General features: G+C 54.4%; 1 protein-coding gene across 3 annotated transcripts; it reads left to right on the top strand.

Annotated features, from left to right (window-relative positions):
* The first annotated feature begins 258 nt into the window (after positions 1–258).
* Positions 259–14,392, top strand: Chst1 (carbohydrate sulfotransferase 1). Of its 3 annotated transcripts, XM_051144195.1 has the most exons (3): positions 264–397; positions 992–1,113; positions 12,995–14,392. In XM_051144195.1, exon 3 carries the CDS (start codon positions 13,037–13,039, stop codon positions 14,270–14,272), a length of 1,236 nt encoding a protein of 411 aa, XP_051000152.1. In that variant the 5' UTR covers positions 264–397; positions 992–1,113; positions 12,995–13,036; the 3' UTR covers positions 14,273–14,392. The 3 variants fall into 3 exon arrangements, with proteins under 3 accessions (XP_051000150.1, XP_051000152.1, XP_051000151.1); XM_051144193.1 differs by lacking the exon at positions 992–1,113 and having other exon boundaries at positions 259–397; XM_051144194.1 differs by lacking the exon at positions 264–397 and having other exon boundaries at positions 591–1,113.
* Positions 14,393–15,978: the final 1,586 nt, after the last annotated feature.

The following is a 15,978-nucleotide window of genomic DNA, read 5'->3' on the forward strand; positions in this document are numbered from 1 at the left end:
CCGCTTTCGGCTCGGGGACGCGAGGAGGGTGCTTCTTGAGTCTCCGGCCTCCACGGCTGCTGCTGTCCTCCGGAGCCTGGGGCTGCAGTGCTTGAGGGTTCTGGTCCTTGGCCCTGCGCCCCTCTGGCCCAGGATCGCGCGCTCTTTCTGCTTAGGAGAAGGCTCTGTGCTGCGGGAACCACCCCGGGCTAGCTCCCCCGGGCCATGGAGAGGGGCCCGTGAGGGACGCGCGGAGGCGGAGGAAGAGGCTCGGGAGGAGGGAGGCCGAGGAGGAGGGCGCGGGAGGAGGAGGATGCCGTCTCCACCGCCACCCATGGGTCCCCGGCGAGCCTGACTCTAGACCGAGGATGGAGCTGGCGCTGGGCGCTGCAGCGGCTCCCGGCGCGCCCGCCACCAGGTATCGGCCGGGCCCCGCGGGCCCCGGGGTAGGCGGGAGCGGACTGCACCGCAGCGGCGGGAGGGGCGCGGGCGCGGCGGGAGACGCCCCTAACTCGGGACCGGTGTCTCCCGGCAGTGTGCGGTGGCGGGGAGTGGGGGGAGCGGAACGGACCTCAGAGTGCTGGGCGCTTGGAGGGACTGGCTGGGCTGGTAACAGGGGGCACGGCGATCGCCCCAGCCCTCCTCGACCCCATCTGGAGAGGGCAGGAAACTTGGGATGAGCTTGGTCCGGGCGGTGGCGGCGGGGGCTCCCTTTCTGCTGCGGAACGCGCTCGGGTGTCTGCTTCGGGTTCACCATCGCACAGCCTGCTAGACTCGGAGCGGACGAGGCTACCAGAGACCCTGAGGTTCCAGAGTCTCTAACTTTCCAAACGAGGCTTCCACCCTGAGGCAAAGCGCTGTCCCAGCTTCTTGCGTCTAGCCTCGGTCCTGTATGGCTCCCACTATGCTGTGATGGGCTGAGCCCTTAGGAGACTGGGGCCGCCTGGCGGTGCAGAGCCCCCGCCCCCCGCCCCCAGCGAAGCCAAAACAACCCTAGCTTATCTCTGAATAGGAAGAGAATGGCCAGCTCCTCTCAGGCTCTAGGGAGGGACACAGTGTTTGACTTTACAGTAACAATCGACAGTGACCCTAGCTGGAATGGGGTTTAAAGGCCAAGCCATTTGAGGAAGGAAGGTAAGACCTCACAGTCTGCTAGGATGGCACCTTGGTCTGATTTCAGGTGCCTTACCATGTCGCCTCTCCCTACACCAGGCCTGACTTTTCTCAGGATTACATTCGTACATTCGATGAACTTAACTGTTTTAAGCAAAAGGCTCCTGGACACCCAGGCTTTCGGGGTCTAGGTAGGTGCCAAGGGATGCTATAGCTGATCGCTGAGAGGTTAAGCCTGGGACAGCGGAGGTGCATGCCCACTTGGGGACAGGAACTCAACCCAGTATCTTCTGGAACCTAGGGCCAGAAGGGGCCTAGGATGTTGGCCCTGCATCCCAGGCAGGCATCCTGGCTGGGCAGGGAGCCGCTTCGGAAAGCCAAAGATACCAGTAGGTGGAAGGGGCAAATAGGGCCTAATAGACCAGGGAGATACTTTCCCTGCTTCCTCAGCCCCTTAAGTGGGGCTTGGCTGCCTCACAAAGAGACCTTACCTGGCAGGCAGTTCCCAGGCTCCAGTCCCCAGTAGCCACCACACTTCTAGGCATCATGATGACCCTGTTTCTTTTTCAAAGTGCTTCTGTCGTCATGACTCACAGGCTGGATTCACCAGGGAGATATCAAGCTCCCAACCTATTCTATTCCCCGCCCTCTTGGGTCTTTAAGGAGCTGCTGGGGAAAGAAGGGGGGGGGTGGTGGTGGGTGGATATGCCCTTGGGTCTTGGACACCCCCCCCCCCCAGGAGCCTGGCACTGCAACCTTTCATGGCTTGCTGCTGTCCCTGATCTTGGGTGGGGGGGGGGGTAAATTGCTCATGGCCAGCCCAGGTCACAGTGTCTGTGGGGAGAGAAAGGGTGTTTAAGTTAAGGGAAGCCATTGCTGAAGAGCCTCTCAGTACTGCTGGGGCTTTGGAATAACAGCCCATCCTTCCCCTTCCCTTAACATCTTGCTTCCTCATCTCAAATCAGATCCCCAATTCCCCCACCCCCGCCAACTCCATATTTCCCTCTTTGCTGAGAAGTTGTGAAGCTTTGGGGGTTGATGTTTTCCTTTTGAACAACCTAAGTTAGCCTGCCTCCCCCTACCCTGGCCCCATGTCATTTCTGCTCAGTGAAGGTTCTGGTTCAGAGGAGGATACAGATTCTCTGTGCTCTTTCCCAAGGGCCCTGGCTCCAAAGGGAGGGTTGCATTGAAGGTGCTAGCACAGGGGAATAAGTCAGGCTGCACTGAAGGAGGGGTATATCTTTGTTCCACTGAGTCTGCAGGAGCCCTAGGTGTCAGGGTCTCAGTGACACCTGGTTTGTGTCCCCACCCCCACCTTCCTCCAGGTCCCTCTTGTCCTGCTGTGCCCCATCCTTGCACACTGGGAGTCTGAATTGGTGTGTGGAGGGAGCGTTTGATAGTCATGATCTGGTTCAGAGAAGGTCCCGAAGCCCTGAGTCACTGTATGGTTTCCATGGAAACAGACTTGTTCAGAGGACTCTGTGTAGCAGGCACTGAGGGCGGCAGGGAGGGGGGGGAGAGGAAGGGAAACATATAGTAAAATGAGGCCCTACAAGTGTGGTGGAGCTGGACCAACTCCCTTTGGGTTGGAAAGATAGATGGGCAAGGAAGGCACTGGCCTCCAGGGGAGAGGTTGCTTCTGTCCACCTGCACACAAGCGTTCTCCCTTAGGGGCCACCTACAGGCGGCAACCAGCATCTCCATAGATCTCCTGGGTAGGCGGCCTCTCAATGCCTCGGTGTCTTTCTCTCTAAACTGAGGGCCACAAGAATCCCCACCTAAAGGTGAGGTTTGCTAATGAGGAACACACAACAGCACCACAGGCGTGTGTTGGGAGAGCATCTTGGTTATTTATCTCATGGGGAGGGGTTCACCTGGCTCCCTCCCATGCCCCAGCTGGTGATATGGCATCTGCCCGGGCTGGCCTGCTTGGGAAGAGAGGTCCTTTGAAGCCCTGGCACCCCTGCTGGGAGTTGCCCACTCATTTCCTCCCATAGAGATTTATTTAGGATTGTTCAGCCTGCTATTCGGTAGCCTAACCCTTATTTGAGACTCTACCTGCCCAGGAACCTTGTGAGAAGGAATCCTCCAAGGCCACATGGTTTTGCCTCAGCATCCTGGGGGGAGGCTTGGTTGCTGAGCTCCTTGGGGCTAGGACAGAAGAGGTAAGATAGAAAGGGGTTCTGTAGCACAGAGAAGGGCTCAGCTCCCACCCCAGATCCTGGGGAGGCTGGTCCATCTGCTTATGAGAATCAGGACTCCCTCTGGGAGCATAGTCCCTCAGTTAGAGCCTCCATTGCCCAGTTGGTGGGGCAGGGAGAGGTTTATTCCAACAGCGCCAGCCCCAGCAGTATCAGGCAGTGTGGCCTAGGAAGAGTGGCACACAAGCAGAGTCTCCTCCCTAGACCTTTTCTCATTACAGTACCCCCATGGCTTGCATGGACCCCCTCTTATAAGGTGGAATTCCACCCCAAGTTCCCTAAACTCCCTCCACCCACCTCTACCAGCTATATTAGTTGCAAGGGAGCTATCTGCTGGCTCTTCTATTTCACCGGTGCCAAGAATAAGATTGCTGGGGTTGCCTGCTCAGACAGGCCAGAGCCTAAGCTAACTGTGACCTTTCCCGACTACACAACAACCTGAGGGGGCCGGTGCCCTCTTTCCCCTTAGCTCTCCAAGAAGCTTGGCAACTGTCTTCCACCCCCACCCCTGTCCCTGCCAGCTATCTGGGTCTTGTCTTTGGTCTCTCTGGACCGCTTTGCTGTCCTCATTGGTGTTCACAACACCTTACAATTTAATATCCTCTGCAAATTTCATTAACGGACTGTTTACTCCCTCTCTCAGGATCATTAATGAAGATGTTGGATAAGACGTGGCCTGGCACGAGCTGGATAGCCCCGCCCCCAACTCCCAGACCCTTTGCCTTCTAGCCTTTGCCCATGGCCTTGCCCCTTCCCACTCAGGACTCTTGGGATATGCCCCCTCCTGCCTTTAGGCCCCATGACGAGAGCCGAGGGCCAAGTCTGTTTGAATTAATTTTGTAAGATTACTCGAGGCGCTGTATCAAATGTTTTGCTAAAAATCAAGATATATTACCCTGCCTGCGTTTCCTTCATCTACCAGTCTTGTAATTCTATCAGGAAAGCTATCAAGTTTGTCAGGCGTGATTTGTTCTTTATAAATCCCCACGGTGCCGTGTGGGGGCACAAGGTTCCCGAGTTTTCTAAATGTTTAGAGATTCTCTTTGTGTTTGTTCCTTGATTAGAGCTGGAAGGCTGTGAGCTGAGGACGGCTGGTAGCATGGCCTTGCTTCTCTCTGGGGTCTCTGGGAGGGGGTGCCAGTGAGTTGTTTTGGAGTTTTGAGCATGCAGGTATCCCCAGCTTGGGACACTGAGGGAGGGGACGCCTGGAGCTCTCCTTCAGGGATTCTGCGGGGTGTAGAAAATGGCAGGTCTGTGTTGCCGACATTCTGAAGACAGCACTAATTGAGTGATGGCTGCAGAGCCATGCCTATGCTGAGAACTCAGTGTACTTGAGTCCTGTGAACCAACTATGGCCTTCTCTTCCTGTGTGCCAGGCTCAGAGAGGGTCAGGCTGCCTGAGACCGCAGGTCTGGCTTCCACCCTCCTGTGTTGCTCCAGCATGCACTATAGAGTAGCAGGATCAGGAAAGCTAAGTGGGAGGTCCAGAAATTACAGGAGGCCAGAGGGAAAGGAAAGGGGGGGGGGTGGTGTGGGTGCTTACAGGCAAGCTCGGACAGAGCCTGGGGAACCTCCCACACCACTCTACTATGTCTGAGTTGTGTGACCCATCCACCTAAATGTCCTTTCTTTAAGAAAGGAATGCCATAGTCTCAGTTTTTATCCTGTGTGTGCATATGTGGCTGTACATATGCTGCAGCACCTGTGAGGAGGTTGAAGAAGAACTTGTGGGCGGTTCTCCTTCTACTGTGAACATCAGGCTTGGTGATGGTCACTTTTACCTGATGAATTGTCTCTCAGGCCCCATTATATAACCCTTTTGAGTCTTACCTGTGAAGCAGGCACAGCTGTGTCTCCACCCTGAGCTTGCAGAAGGTCTCCTACGGTGATGCATGGCAGCATGGCTCCGAACTCTAGGGGACCAGCTGTGTTTACACCTTACTCTGGAGGCCGTGTTCATAGTGGCCAGAGATGATGCCCATTCTACGTGTCATGAGCATGGGTAGAGTGTGATGCTTCTTAATTCTGTTATCTGGGAGAGGTGGCAAATGAGACACACAGGCACGTCCTTGGTACCTGCCTCCATGGCAGGGTCTAGGTGTAGAGAGAAAGGTTGGGTCTCCAGGCCCTGAGCCTATGCCCTGCACTCAGCCCACCAAGTTATAGGCCTAGACGTCATAAAGCCATTCTCCGATGTTCTCTAGCTAAGGGTACTGTTACATTCCTGGGTCATAGCTTCTAGGTCTTAACTTCCCCAGGGCCTCAAGTTGGGGTGCAGAAGGCAACAGAACCACATCTACTTGTGATCATCCTTCTTCTTGTCATTCAGCAGGGCAGGGTGAACCCCGGGAGGCAGTGAGATAGCCAGGTGCACTCACGTGCCAGGGAACCCTCTCAGGCACTCCCTGTCCCTGGTGTCAGGTGACACCACCATCAGTAGGTGCTGGATTAAGGGTGGACAATGAGGTCACTGATTATTACGAGCCTATTGGGGTGGCCTCCTTGGTTGTGGTGCTCCCTGCATCTACCCTTTGGTGTCCTGATGCTGACTGGTGTTCTTAGGGTGTGGCCTGGGCCTTAAGCTCTATGGTTGCAACCAGGGTTTGTGTCATTGCAGTTGAATGGGTACCCTGGCCTCACTGTAGACTAGCTGTGGTGTTGTTGTTGATGACTCCCTTCCCACTTGTTTGAGCTCTTCTGCTCCTCATCTGGGAGAGCACCCCTTTCTGGGTTCATAGTCATCTCTTTGGGTTGGCTAAGTCCCACCTAAGACTCAGGGGAACCTTGGTGCCCCATCCTCTCTCACTCTCCCAAACCCCATCTCTTGTGCACACGGAGCAGGTGGGCCTCACGCAGGTGGCTGGAGATGGGGAATCTAAGGGTGTAGAAACAGGAGGTTCCCCCACCCCCAACAGCTGCCAGCAGGGCAACAGCTGCGGGTGCTCGGGCTCCTGTTGATATTTTCTCATCCTTGAAGTTGGGAGGGTGACTGAAGCCCAGAGGAAGCTGGGATCCAGTGGGTGGGGCCTCAGTACTATTCCTACTGGCCTGGTGTGGCTATGCTGGTGGCCGGGGGGTGGTGGGGGGGTGGTGGTGGAAGGAAACCAGGGCGTTTCCGGCTAAGTTCCGCCTCCCACAGGCTGGCCTGGCTGAGACAGCAAGCGACCAGCCTTCTGACTCATCTCTCCCCTCAGGTTCCTGTACACTAGGCCCTTGTGTCCACACAGGAGGGCAACCACTCACCCCGCCGCAGGGAGGACTTTTGCTCCCAGGCCAGCAGACACGGGACAGAAGTTGCTTCCTTCCCTTACAGCTGAGGTTCCTGCAGGTGGGACTCAAGTCACGTCTGTGAACATTTCCAAGGATTGTTGTGGTCCAGGCTAGCCCCAGAATTCACACCAGTGGACACCCCTTCATGAGTCTTGCCTGCGCCCAGGCTTTGCTGCGCTGTTCCTATTCTCGGCTTCCAGTTTCCTGCTTCTGGTTAGCTGGGATCGCTGTTTCTCTCATTTCACACCTTGGAGCAGCAAAAGGCCAGCAGGGGTTGAGCATCTGGTTCAAAGCTTCGGAACCATCAAACAGCTGGAATGAGATTCCCACCCAAGCCTCCCTATGCAGGTCTTTCCTCCCGTGCCCAGGACACCTTTACAACGAGGCTTGAGACAGTCAGGAGTGTCAGTGCTAGCCCTCATGACCTGCCTGGAGATCTCAGCCTGCCAGGAAGCTCTGCCTATGGTGAAAAGATAAAGGAATTGTGACTCTCTGTATGGCTGGGTCTGCCTTGAGAACCCTGGTCGTTCTTGCTGGGGGTGCTCAAGTGAGAGTCTGGCTCTGTCTCAGGACTCCAGAGGTTGGGCACAAAACATCTTGCTGTGTCCTGCAGAGGGAAGACCTGCAGGTTAAAGAAGAGGTTAAAGTGGAGTCGAGTGTGCCACCAAAGGGAAGCCCTTTGCCTCCAGTGTCCCTTGGACTGGTCACCATCCCTGTAAGGTCACTGTGTGTTCTCCATGCTGCTAGTTCTGAAGTATGCTCCAGCGCACAGCACTAGGGAACCTGTCCCTGGGTTTTGTTAAGTGTAGAATCTTGAGTTCATGGTGCTGTGTGGCTTTGGAGACTTCCTGGGAGATCTCATGATCCCGGCCTATATTAGTCAGATGTCTTTTGATCACATGCTTTAATTTTTATCTCATGGGTCTTGCGAAGCATGTAACTGTGTTATTTTCCTTTTCTCCTTGGCTGCCAGGAAGCTCTACCCCATAAGCCCACAAGTTACTTGGCATTTATAACTGACCTAGCTCCTTCTTTCGGACTTTCATGCTCTTGTTTTCTCCTTGCCTCCTTTTCATCACCTTGGGAGAAAAACCAAAACCAAAACCAAAAACTCTGGCTGTTTTGCTTTTTTGGCCTTAACTAAACAAACATCTATAGTGGGTCAGGGCTGGCTAAACAGGTATAAACATGCAGTTTCCTGACGTTACCTTTCAGCTAGCTTCTCTGCCCAAGTCCTCTGTCCCCTGCTTGAATGTCCACATGGGACCCCAGAGCCTTGGCACCCCTGTGTCCTAGCTTTGTTCAGGCAGCAGATATTCAGGTCCATTTCCTCCTGCTTTCCCTGACCTCCTCCACAGGCTGTTTAAAAGTGTTTTTTTGGATAAAAAAAAAAAAGTCACTTGTCTAAGCTTAGCCTCAGCCACTTCCTGCAGAGCCTTCAGGTCCCTCTTAGGCCCTACTTGCTGCAGGTTGCATCCAACTTCAGCGGCCTCCAGCCAACCCAACTGACCGCCCCCCCCCCCATCTCCACTGGAGCAGCAATTGATACCGGGACAGGGACATCTTGGCCAGGTGTGTTGAAAGTTGGGGAGGAGGAAGGCTGGTAGGCAGTGTCACCAGGCAAAGAAGGAAGCCCCATGCTGGGGCGAGGTATCAGGGATGATTTTCAATTACCAGTCCTGTCCTTAGATAGCTCTCCAGCTCTTGTATGGGGAGGTCCCAGACACTTCTAAACCATGTGTATAAAACTGGGCACAGGTAGCATTTTCTGGGAGCCTGTGGGTCAGGGAAGGTTTGCCAAGATCCCTATGGGGAGTTGGGGGGACTTGGGTCCTAGAGCCTCTGGGCATAGTCTCAGATGGAGAATCAGGCCTGGGGCTGGGGCTGATGGTTGGCAGAGACACCGAGCACTGATTTCTTCTCTAGAGTGACTTGAGTTTTCCCACAGTCGTAGGGGGTTCCCGCTGTCTGCTAGTGAATGAGGCCTCGACTGGCCCTGAACATGGGTGGGTCCTTCCTTGTTACTGGACCCAAGGAAAACCCCAGTAGAAAGAGGTATGGAGCACGGCCCAGTGTCACTCATCTGGGCACAGGCAGAAGCTTCAGGACACTCCTTCTAGTGGTATTCTGTTCAACACTGCTTCTCCAGCCTGGGCAGTGTGAGGGCTGGGCAGGGGTGAAGGCCAGGGGTAAAACCAGACTGCCTAGTGTTGCCTGCCTCTTGGTGTGCAGCTGAGGAAGAGGATCTCCATGGATCAGAAGCCAGAACCCAGATGGAAATGCCATCATCACACTTTTCTGCAATCTGCAATATCACAGCTCCACCAACCACTGCCCCTTTTGGCTTCGCATTAGGACTGACTGAACACAACAAAACCACAGAGCTTGGAGGCTGTACTACCAGTTCTGGCCACTAGAGGGAAACAGAGAGTACCATCACATCAGCCTAGCACAGAAAATTCTGGCAAGACAAGAGGTTGGGGGAAGAAGGAGTGATGAGCAAAGCCCTATAGAGGTTTCCCTCTGTTAGAGCAGACTCTAGGGGTACAGGCAACTAGTTTTGAAGTACTTTTCTACGACAAAAAAATTCAGAACTCTAGACAAGGCTCCCAGCAGGCAAACAGTTGAGCTGGGAGGATCCATGGTGCTCGTGCCAGATGCCACTTGTCAAACACAAGGCAGAGTCTTGTCCTAATGCTGGGCATGAATAAATGCTTCAAGACTGTTACAACCAGTGCTCTGCTTAGGCCACCTTTACAGATGGGGAAAGAGAAGTTCAAGACCCAGCTGGTGCTTGGCCACTGGTGTGCCCTCTGACTGGCAGGCTTGACCCCTGAGCTGCAAATGAGAGCTTTCCTGTGTATCATTCTCCACCCCCAGCCTGACTGCAGCACTGCAGTCTGAGCTGTCTCCTGTCTCCTGTCTGATCACCAGGCCCTCTGGCTTCTGACAAGATGGTGGGATTCTGGGCTCCTGTGCGCAAGGTTTGAGCCACCAACAAGGGGAGTCCATACTCGAAGCGACTGGAAACCCAGGAAGGAATATGGGTCCCCAAGTCTGGCTTGAAGGACCAAGGCATTGAGAAATCTCTTGCAGAGGCCAAGGCATGCCTGGGAACAACAGGACCTGGCCCCAAGGCCTTTGGTTTGGTTTCCAGGGCAGATGCCTTCAGCATACCAAGGACCCTTGGCCAGCTCTGGGCTTGGCTGTGCCAGGCTGGCAGGAGAGCAGAGCACTTTCAGGGGGGCTCTACCGTCCTCCTTCCTGTTCTCATGCTCTGGCTGTGCCCTCCTGGAAGGCAGGCACACGGCCCTCAGCCAGGCCTCAGGCTTGTGTTCACGGTGCCCATGCTGTACCTTAAGATGAGGAGTCTCTTCACCTTAGGGAGCTATGGCTCCGAGTGAAGCCCCGGCTTTTAGACCTAGCTTCAGAGTTTCTCCAAGTTGGGTGGGAAGGGAAATGGGGGGCGGGGGTGGGGCGGAGAGAGCTTAAATCATCCATCCTCTCCTGGGCAAGATGCAAGGCTCTCCTCTGAAGAAAATGCGGTGTGTGTTCTGTCTTTGGAGCTGGAGAGTTACAGGGTGGGAGTGCCAAAGGCCAACCTGTCTTGATGCAAACCAAGGAGAGTGACATAGAGCTGTGACGGGAGCAGATGCGACAAGTGGATTTGAGCGAGACTTTCAGAGCACATTGCCTGAAAGTGGGATTTGGCTCTACCTGGGGGCCATGAACTTGGAAAAGCTGTTGTAACCTGAGAAGCACGAGCTTCTTTTTCTGCCAAATGAGTCATGAGGTGGTGACCTCATAGCCTTGAGGTGGAGGTGGGGACAGTGTGGGTGCCTGAGGGGTGAGACACTCAGGGAGACTGGGGACCCCCTTGGACGTGCTGGCTTTCTTTTGTGTCATGCCATCATCAATGGACATTGGTCTGGACCACTGGTAGATAGACGCCTGTAAATAAACACAGATAAGTTGTTTAGGGACGTCACAATGGAAGGAAGGAGGCTGGTATTCCCTGAGGCACTTGGCAAGGACCTGGGATTAAGGTCCTTGGACCATTACACCCCCCACGCCCCCCAGCCTTCTGCTCCATGGGGCAGAGTCCTCTGCCACAGGGACTAGGATGGCTGTGGTCCAGATCGTAACTTGGATCCCATTGAGAGGGTCCCAAGAATCTGGACGGTAAGGCTTCCTCTCTTAACACCTGTTGGTGACACATGGTATGGTGTTTCACGTTTTCAGTAGGACTTTCAGATCCCACACCTCAGTAGGCATAGCTGTGTTTGGCCCAGGACCCATGCTGTGCTTCCCCCCAGGCAAGTAGAGCCTGGAGCTCTGCTTCCCTGCCCCTCCTCCCTCCTGGTCATCCGAGCCAATGGTGAAGGGTTAGAGCACCAGCTTGACTCTGATGCAGGTCCTTGCTCTTTCCCACTCATGAGCCTTAGAGTGGTGGGAGTGGACCCCTGTCCTACCAGAGCAGTTTGTTGGGAATGACAGGGTACCCAAAATGGCAAGATTAGGGTACACTTACCTGTCCCCTAGGGGAGTCAGGACACACAGCAGATACTGGGAGGGTTATGAGTACACAAAATATATGAGTTTAGCCACAAGCCATGAGCCAACCAATAAACAGACCTGATGGCAACATGGAGAACACACATTCTGAGTCTCAGAACGCATCAACTTACCCCCTTCTAGTCCCTCCTGTGCTGATTCGTGGGTGGGCCGGGATAGAACCTGGTGCAATGTTTGAAGGCCAAGTGTGCTTAAGGATGAGGGACACAGTTGTGTCTCGGAGAGAAAGCATACAGGTTCCAGACTGGAGTTAAAGCAGGTCACAGGCCTTAGCAGGCACTGCTGCCTGTGTTGCGTGGGATACCTCTCTGCTTACAGACTGAATCTGTTCACTTGCCTTAGCCCTGTGTGAACGTTAACTAAAGTTAACTAAAGTCCTGGATTTGCTGCCTTACCAGGGCTTGGTAAAATGTGCCTTTGGCTTTCAGGTAGCTGCTGTGTGTGCTGCACATGGTTGGAAGAAGACCCCTGCCCCAGCTGTCCCTTTGGAGCTACTTTCTTGACCTGAAGACCTGGCATGTTCTGCCTGTATCACAGGACCAGTTGAGTTCTATAAGGTCAGGATTGCTTCCATTCATCTCTAATACAGAACCTATCTGAACTTGCCACCTTACATGTGAGTGTGCATGCTGGCCAGCTCCTATGCACAGGAGCCCTGGAATGGGCTTGTTACGGGTGGGCAGGGGTGGTTGATAGAGGTTACAACTTGAAAGTTGTGGTGTTGTGGCTCAGGGGCGGCATTAGATCAACTGGAGCAATGAGTCAGCAGTCAATTCGGGGAGCAGGCGAAAAGTCATGTTTCGTGGCCTGGGGGCCCACTGTCATCACAGCCACAGGGCTGAGGCGCAGACCACTGGACTGCCTGGCCAGGCTAGATCTGAGCCACTGGCAGCAGTCTCCACTGTGCAGCAGTCCTCCTCTGGTAAGTGTTGAGCTCCTTGGCACTGGGTCTCCCTGCAGCCCTGGCATCTCTCAGGACCTGGCAGCTGAGGCAGCATCCCTTGGGCCACCTTGCAAGATGCTTGTGGGCATGCTGTGAGCTGGTGGCATAGGCTTCCCTCTATTTTCCTGTGGCCCCTCCCTCTCCTCCCTTTTATAGACCAAAGAGATGGAGGAGTGTCTTGGAAAAGCCAGAGACTGTTTCTCTGGGCAGTGAGCATCACTGCCTCACAGCCAGAAACAAACCCTGAGCCCTGGGTGGAGATAAGTCCCAGCAGTCTCTGGGATCTGCCCTTGCTCCAGGCCAGTTGGCTTATAACACTGCAGGTGCATAGAGGTCCTCATCTGGAGGTTGCTGTGCCCCCTCATTTGCAAGGTAGAAAGGCCATGGCCCAATGTGGGCAGTTCCTGGCTCAGCTGGCTTCTGCCGTCAACTCAGAATTCATGGGCCACAGGGGTCCCCGCTCTCCAGGACTTGTGTTTGGAGGGAGGAATTTGGTGTGTCTCCTTCCTCTAAGGGTAGGTAGGGGATGGGGGAAAAGCCATTAGCTAGGATGGTGGGTATCAACCTATGTAATTAGAAGATGCTGATGGGGTCACGGGCAGTGTCAGGATGTGGCAATAGTCCCCCCCCCCTCCAGAAAGTCGGGGGAGTTAGGCTTTGACACAGTAAGTAGGCTAAGAAAACTAGAACTCACTGTAGGAGTCCTCTGCAACCACAATTCACTTAGCTCTCTGTCTTTTTGGCTCTCTAAAGTTCCCTGGAGACACCAAGGAAATGACAGTCCTGTGCAGGCTTTGTAGGTCCTGGGGGATAAATGAGCACTGGGCAGGGCCTGGGCTTTTCTCCTGGATCCCATGGTGGCTCTTGGTTGTGTGAAGCACTAACCCAACCCTTGGCTGTCCTCTGTCTGTAGACCCTGTGCCTTGGAGCAGCAGCCCCATGACGGTGCCCAGCCATGCAATGTTCCTGGAAGGCTGTCCTCCTCCTTGCCCTGGCCTCCATTGCCATCCAGTACACCGCCATCCGCACATTCACTGCCAAATCCTTCCACACTTGCCCTGGGCTGACAGAGACTGGGCTGGCCGAGCGGCCCTGTGAGGAGGGCCCCACCTTCTCCTATAACCTCTCGAGGAAAACGCACGTCCTCATCCTGGCCACCACGCGCAGTGGCTCATCCTTCGTGGGCCAGCTCTTCAACCAGCACATGGACGTCTTCTACTTGTTTGAGCCTCTCTACCACGTCCAGAACACACTCATTCCCCGCTTCACCCAGGGCAAGAGCCCCGCAGACCGCAGGGTCATGCTAGGCGCCAGCCGGGACCTGCTGAGGAGCCTTTATGACTGTGATCTCTACTTTCTGGAGAATTACATCAAGCCACCTCCAGTCAACCACACCACCGACAGAGTCTTCCGCCGAGGGGCCAGCAGGGTCCTCTGCTCTCGTCCAGTATGTGACCCTCCAGGGTCCCCTGACCTGATCCTGGAGGAGGGAGACTGTGTGCGCAAGTGCGGTCTGCTGAACCTGACCTTGGCGGCCGAGGCTTGTCGTGAGCGCAGCCACGTGGCCATCAAGACTGTGCGGGTACCTGAGGTGAATGACTTGCGGGCCCTGGTGGAAGACCCAAGGTTGAACCTCAAGGTCATCCAGCTTGTGCGAGACCCCCGTGGCATCTTGGCTTCTCGGAGCGAGACCTTCCGGGACACCTACCGACTCTGGCGGCTTTGGTACGGCACAGGGAGGAAGCCCTACAACCTAGATGTTACGCAGCTGACCACGGTGTGTGAGGATTTCTCCAGCTCCGTGTCCACTGGCCTCATGCGGCCATCCTGGCTCAAGGGCAAGTACATGCTGGTACGTTATGAGGACCTGGCCAGAAACCCGATGAAGAAGACAGAGGAGATCTACGAATTTCTGGGCATCCCCCTGGACAGTCATGTGGCGCGCTGGATCCAGAACAATACGCGGGGTGACCCCACTTTGGGCAAGCACAAATATGGGACTGTGCGCAACTCTGCAGCCACCGCTGAGAAGTGGCGCTTCCGCCTCTCCTATGACATCGTGGCCTTTGCCCAGAATGCCTGCCAGCAGGTACTGGCTCAGCTGGGCTACAAGATGGCCAATTCGGAGGAGGAGCTGAAGAACCCCGCCATCAGCCTGGTGGAGGAGCGCGACTTTCGCCCATTCTTGTGACCTGGGCGTGGTGAGGGTGGGAGGCAGGTGGCGTTGGTTTTGCTGACATGGACCTTCCATGGGCTGTTTTTTAACTGTTGCCTTATCTCTCTCTTCCCTCCCCCACTCTGTGTGTCTTTTTCAACCCCTACCCAATCCCCTCCCGCTCCCACACTGTCTGTGAGTCCTTTCCACCCCCTGCCCACTCCCCGCTCCCTTCTCCCTTTCCCCTGTCCCACACCATCTGTGTGTCCTCCTTGTCCTTGCCCCCTCCCCCTTCTTCCTGCCCCTTTTTGCCCCTGAAATTTGCACTATGTCTCTGGAGGGGAATCACTGGGGCAGAGGGCATGTGATGTGGGGTTATGCCCCCCCCATTCAGACACAAGGATGTTTGGTCTCGATGTGGATGGGGATAATGTTTACAGGCACCCACTCACTCATTCACATGTGCACACAGGCACACGAGGAGAGGCGCTCCAGCACACAACTTCTAGTTTTTGCAACCGGCTTCTCAAGGTAAGTGGATGAACACAAAGGGACCACCTCTCCCCGTTTTGGAAACAGTCCATTCCCTCTCCCTGATCCCTGCTTCCTGCCCCAACTTCGCCGCACTCCCAATCCTGGAGCAGGGCACCTGTCCCTCCTGCCCACCCTTGCCTGGTGGTGAGCAGGGTTTTACTGTGAGGTGAACTGGGACTACTTTCTTTCTGATTGGTTTGTGGTGAGCTTGTCTGTCTGAGTCTTGTGGCTACCCCTGAATCAGTGATGGCTAATGAATCTTAGAAATTCTCTGATTGATCCTCGGGGTCCCTCTGTGATACATTTCTTTGTGCCAAAAAAAAAAAAAAAAAAAAGACAAAAAATGTGGATCAGTTTGCTAAATGAAGATTGAAATGCTTTATTTGTGTTTTCTGTAAATAAAAATGTGCAGTACTGTCTGAGTGTGATTTGGAGGGGGAACCTTCTGAATGGTAAACAATGGGCTCTGGATATTCCTGGCTTTGGAGACAAGATGAAGAAGGAGGAGTGGGAATTAAATGACAAGCCTGCATTTTGGAACTACTTTCTTTTTTAAAAAAAAATCATAGAATATCTTTTAAAATTATTCAATGATTGATGATTGCATGCATACACGTGATCTATCTTGATATGATCCCCAAGTTTCCCCTCCCACGTCACCCATGAGCCTCCAACTCTCCCTTTCCGTTCCTTCTAGCTCCTGCCTTTGAGATCTCTTGCCACCCTCCATGCTTGCTTGGGGCTTTCACTTTTGTTCCCTTCTTATCAGCTGACATGGGTGGTACCTTCTGGCCAGTGTGCTCAAAGTATTTAACAAGAGCCATGGTTTTGGGGTTCAGAGTGGCCTGAGATAAGAATCCAGTCTGGAGCCCTCTGCCCTGCGCCAGAGGTTGGTTCCTCCTTTAGTTAGAGGGCCTGGAGCCAAGGAAGCTGGGGAGAAGGGATAGCCCATGTGCAGGGGGCTCAGGGCTGGGGATGCTTATCAACCTGCCTGGAAACAGTTCAGTGGCTTAGGAGCTCTCCGGGTGTCCTGGTACATACACCAGTGTGGTATCTGCTGCATTCAGGCCCCATCTTTCCCTGGCAGCCTAGCAGGCTCTTCTAAGAAGCTCCCCCAATCCTCACCCCATGAAACATATGTAACATGGAATTTACTAAAAGATGAAAATGGTATGTTTTACCACGATTTAAGAACCAAGAAGAAACTG

The sequence above is a fragment of the Acomys russatus genome, chromosome 4 (genome assembly GCF_903995435.1).
Source record: "Acomys russatus chromosome 4, mAcoRus1.1, whole genome shotgun sequence".
Lineage (NCBI taxonomy): Eukaryota > Metazoa > Chordata > Mammalia > Rodentia > Muridae > Acomys > Acomys russatus.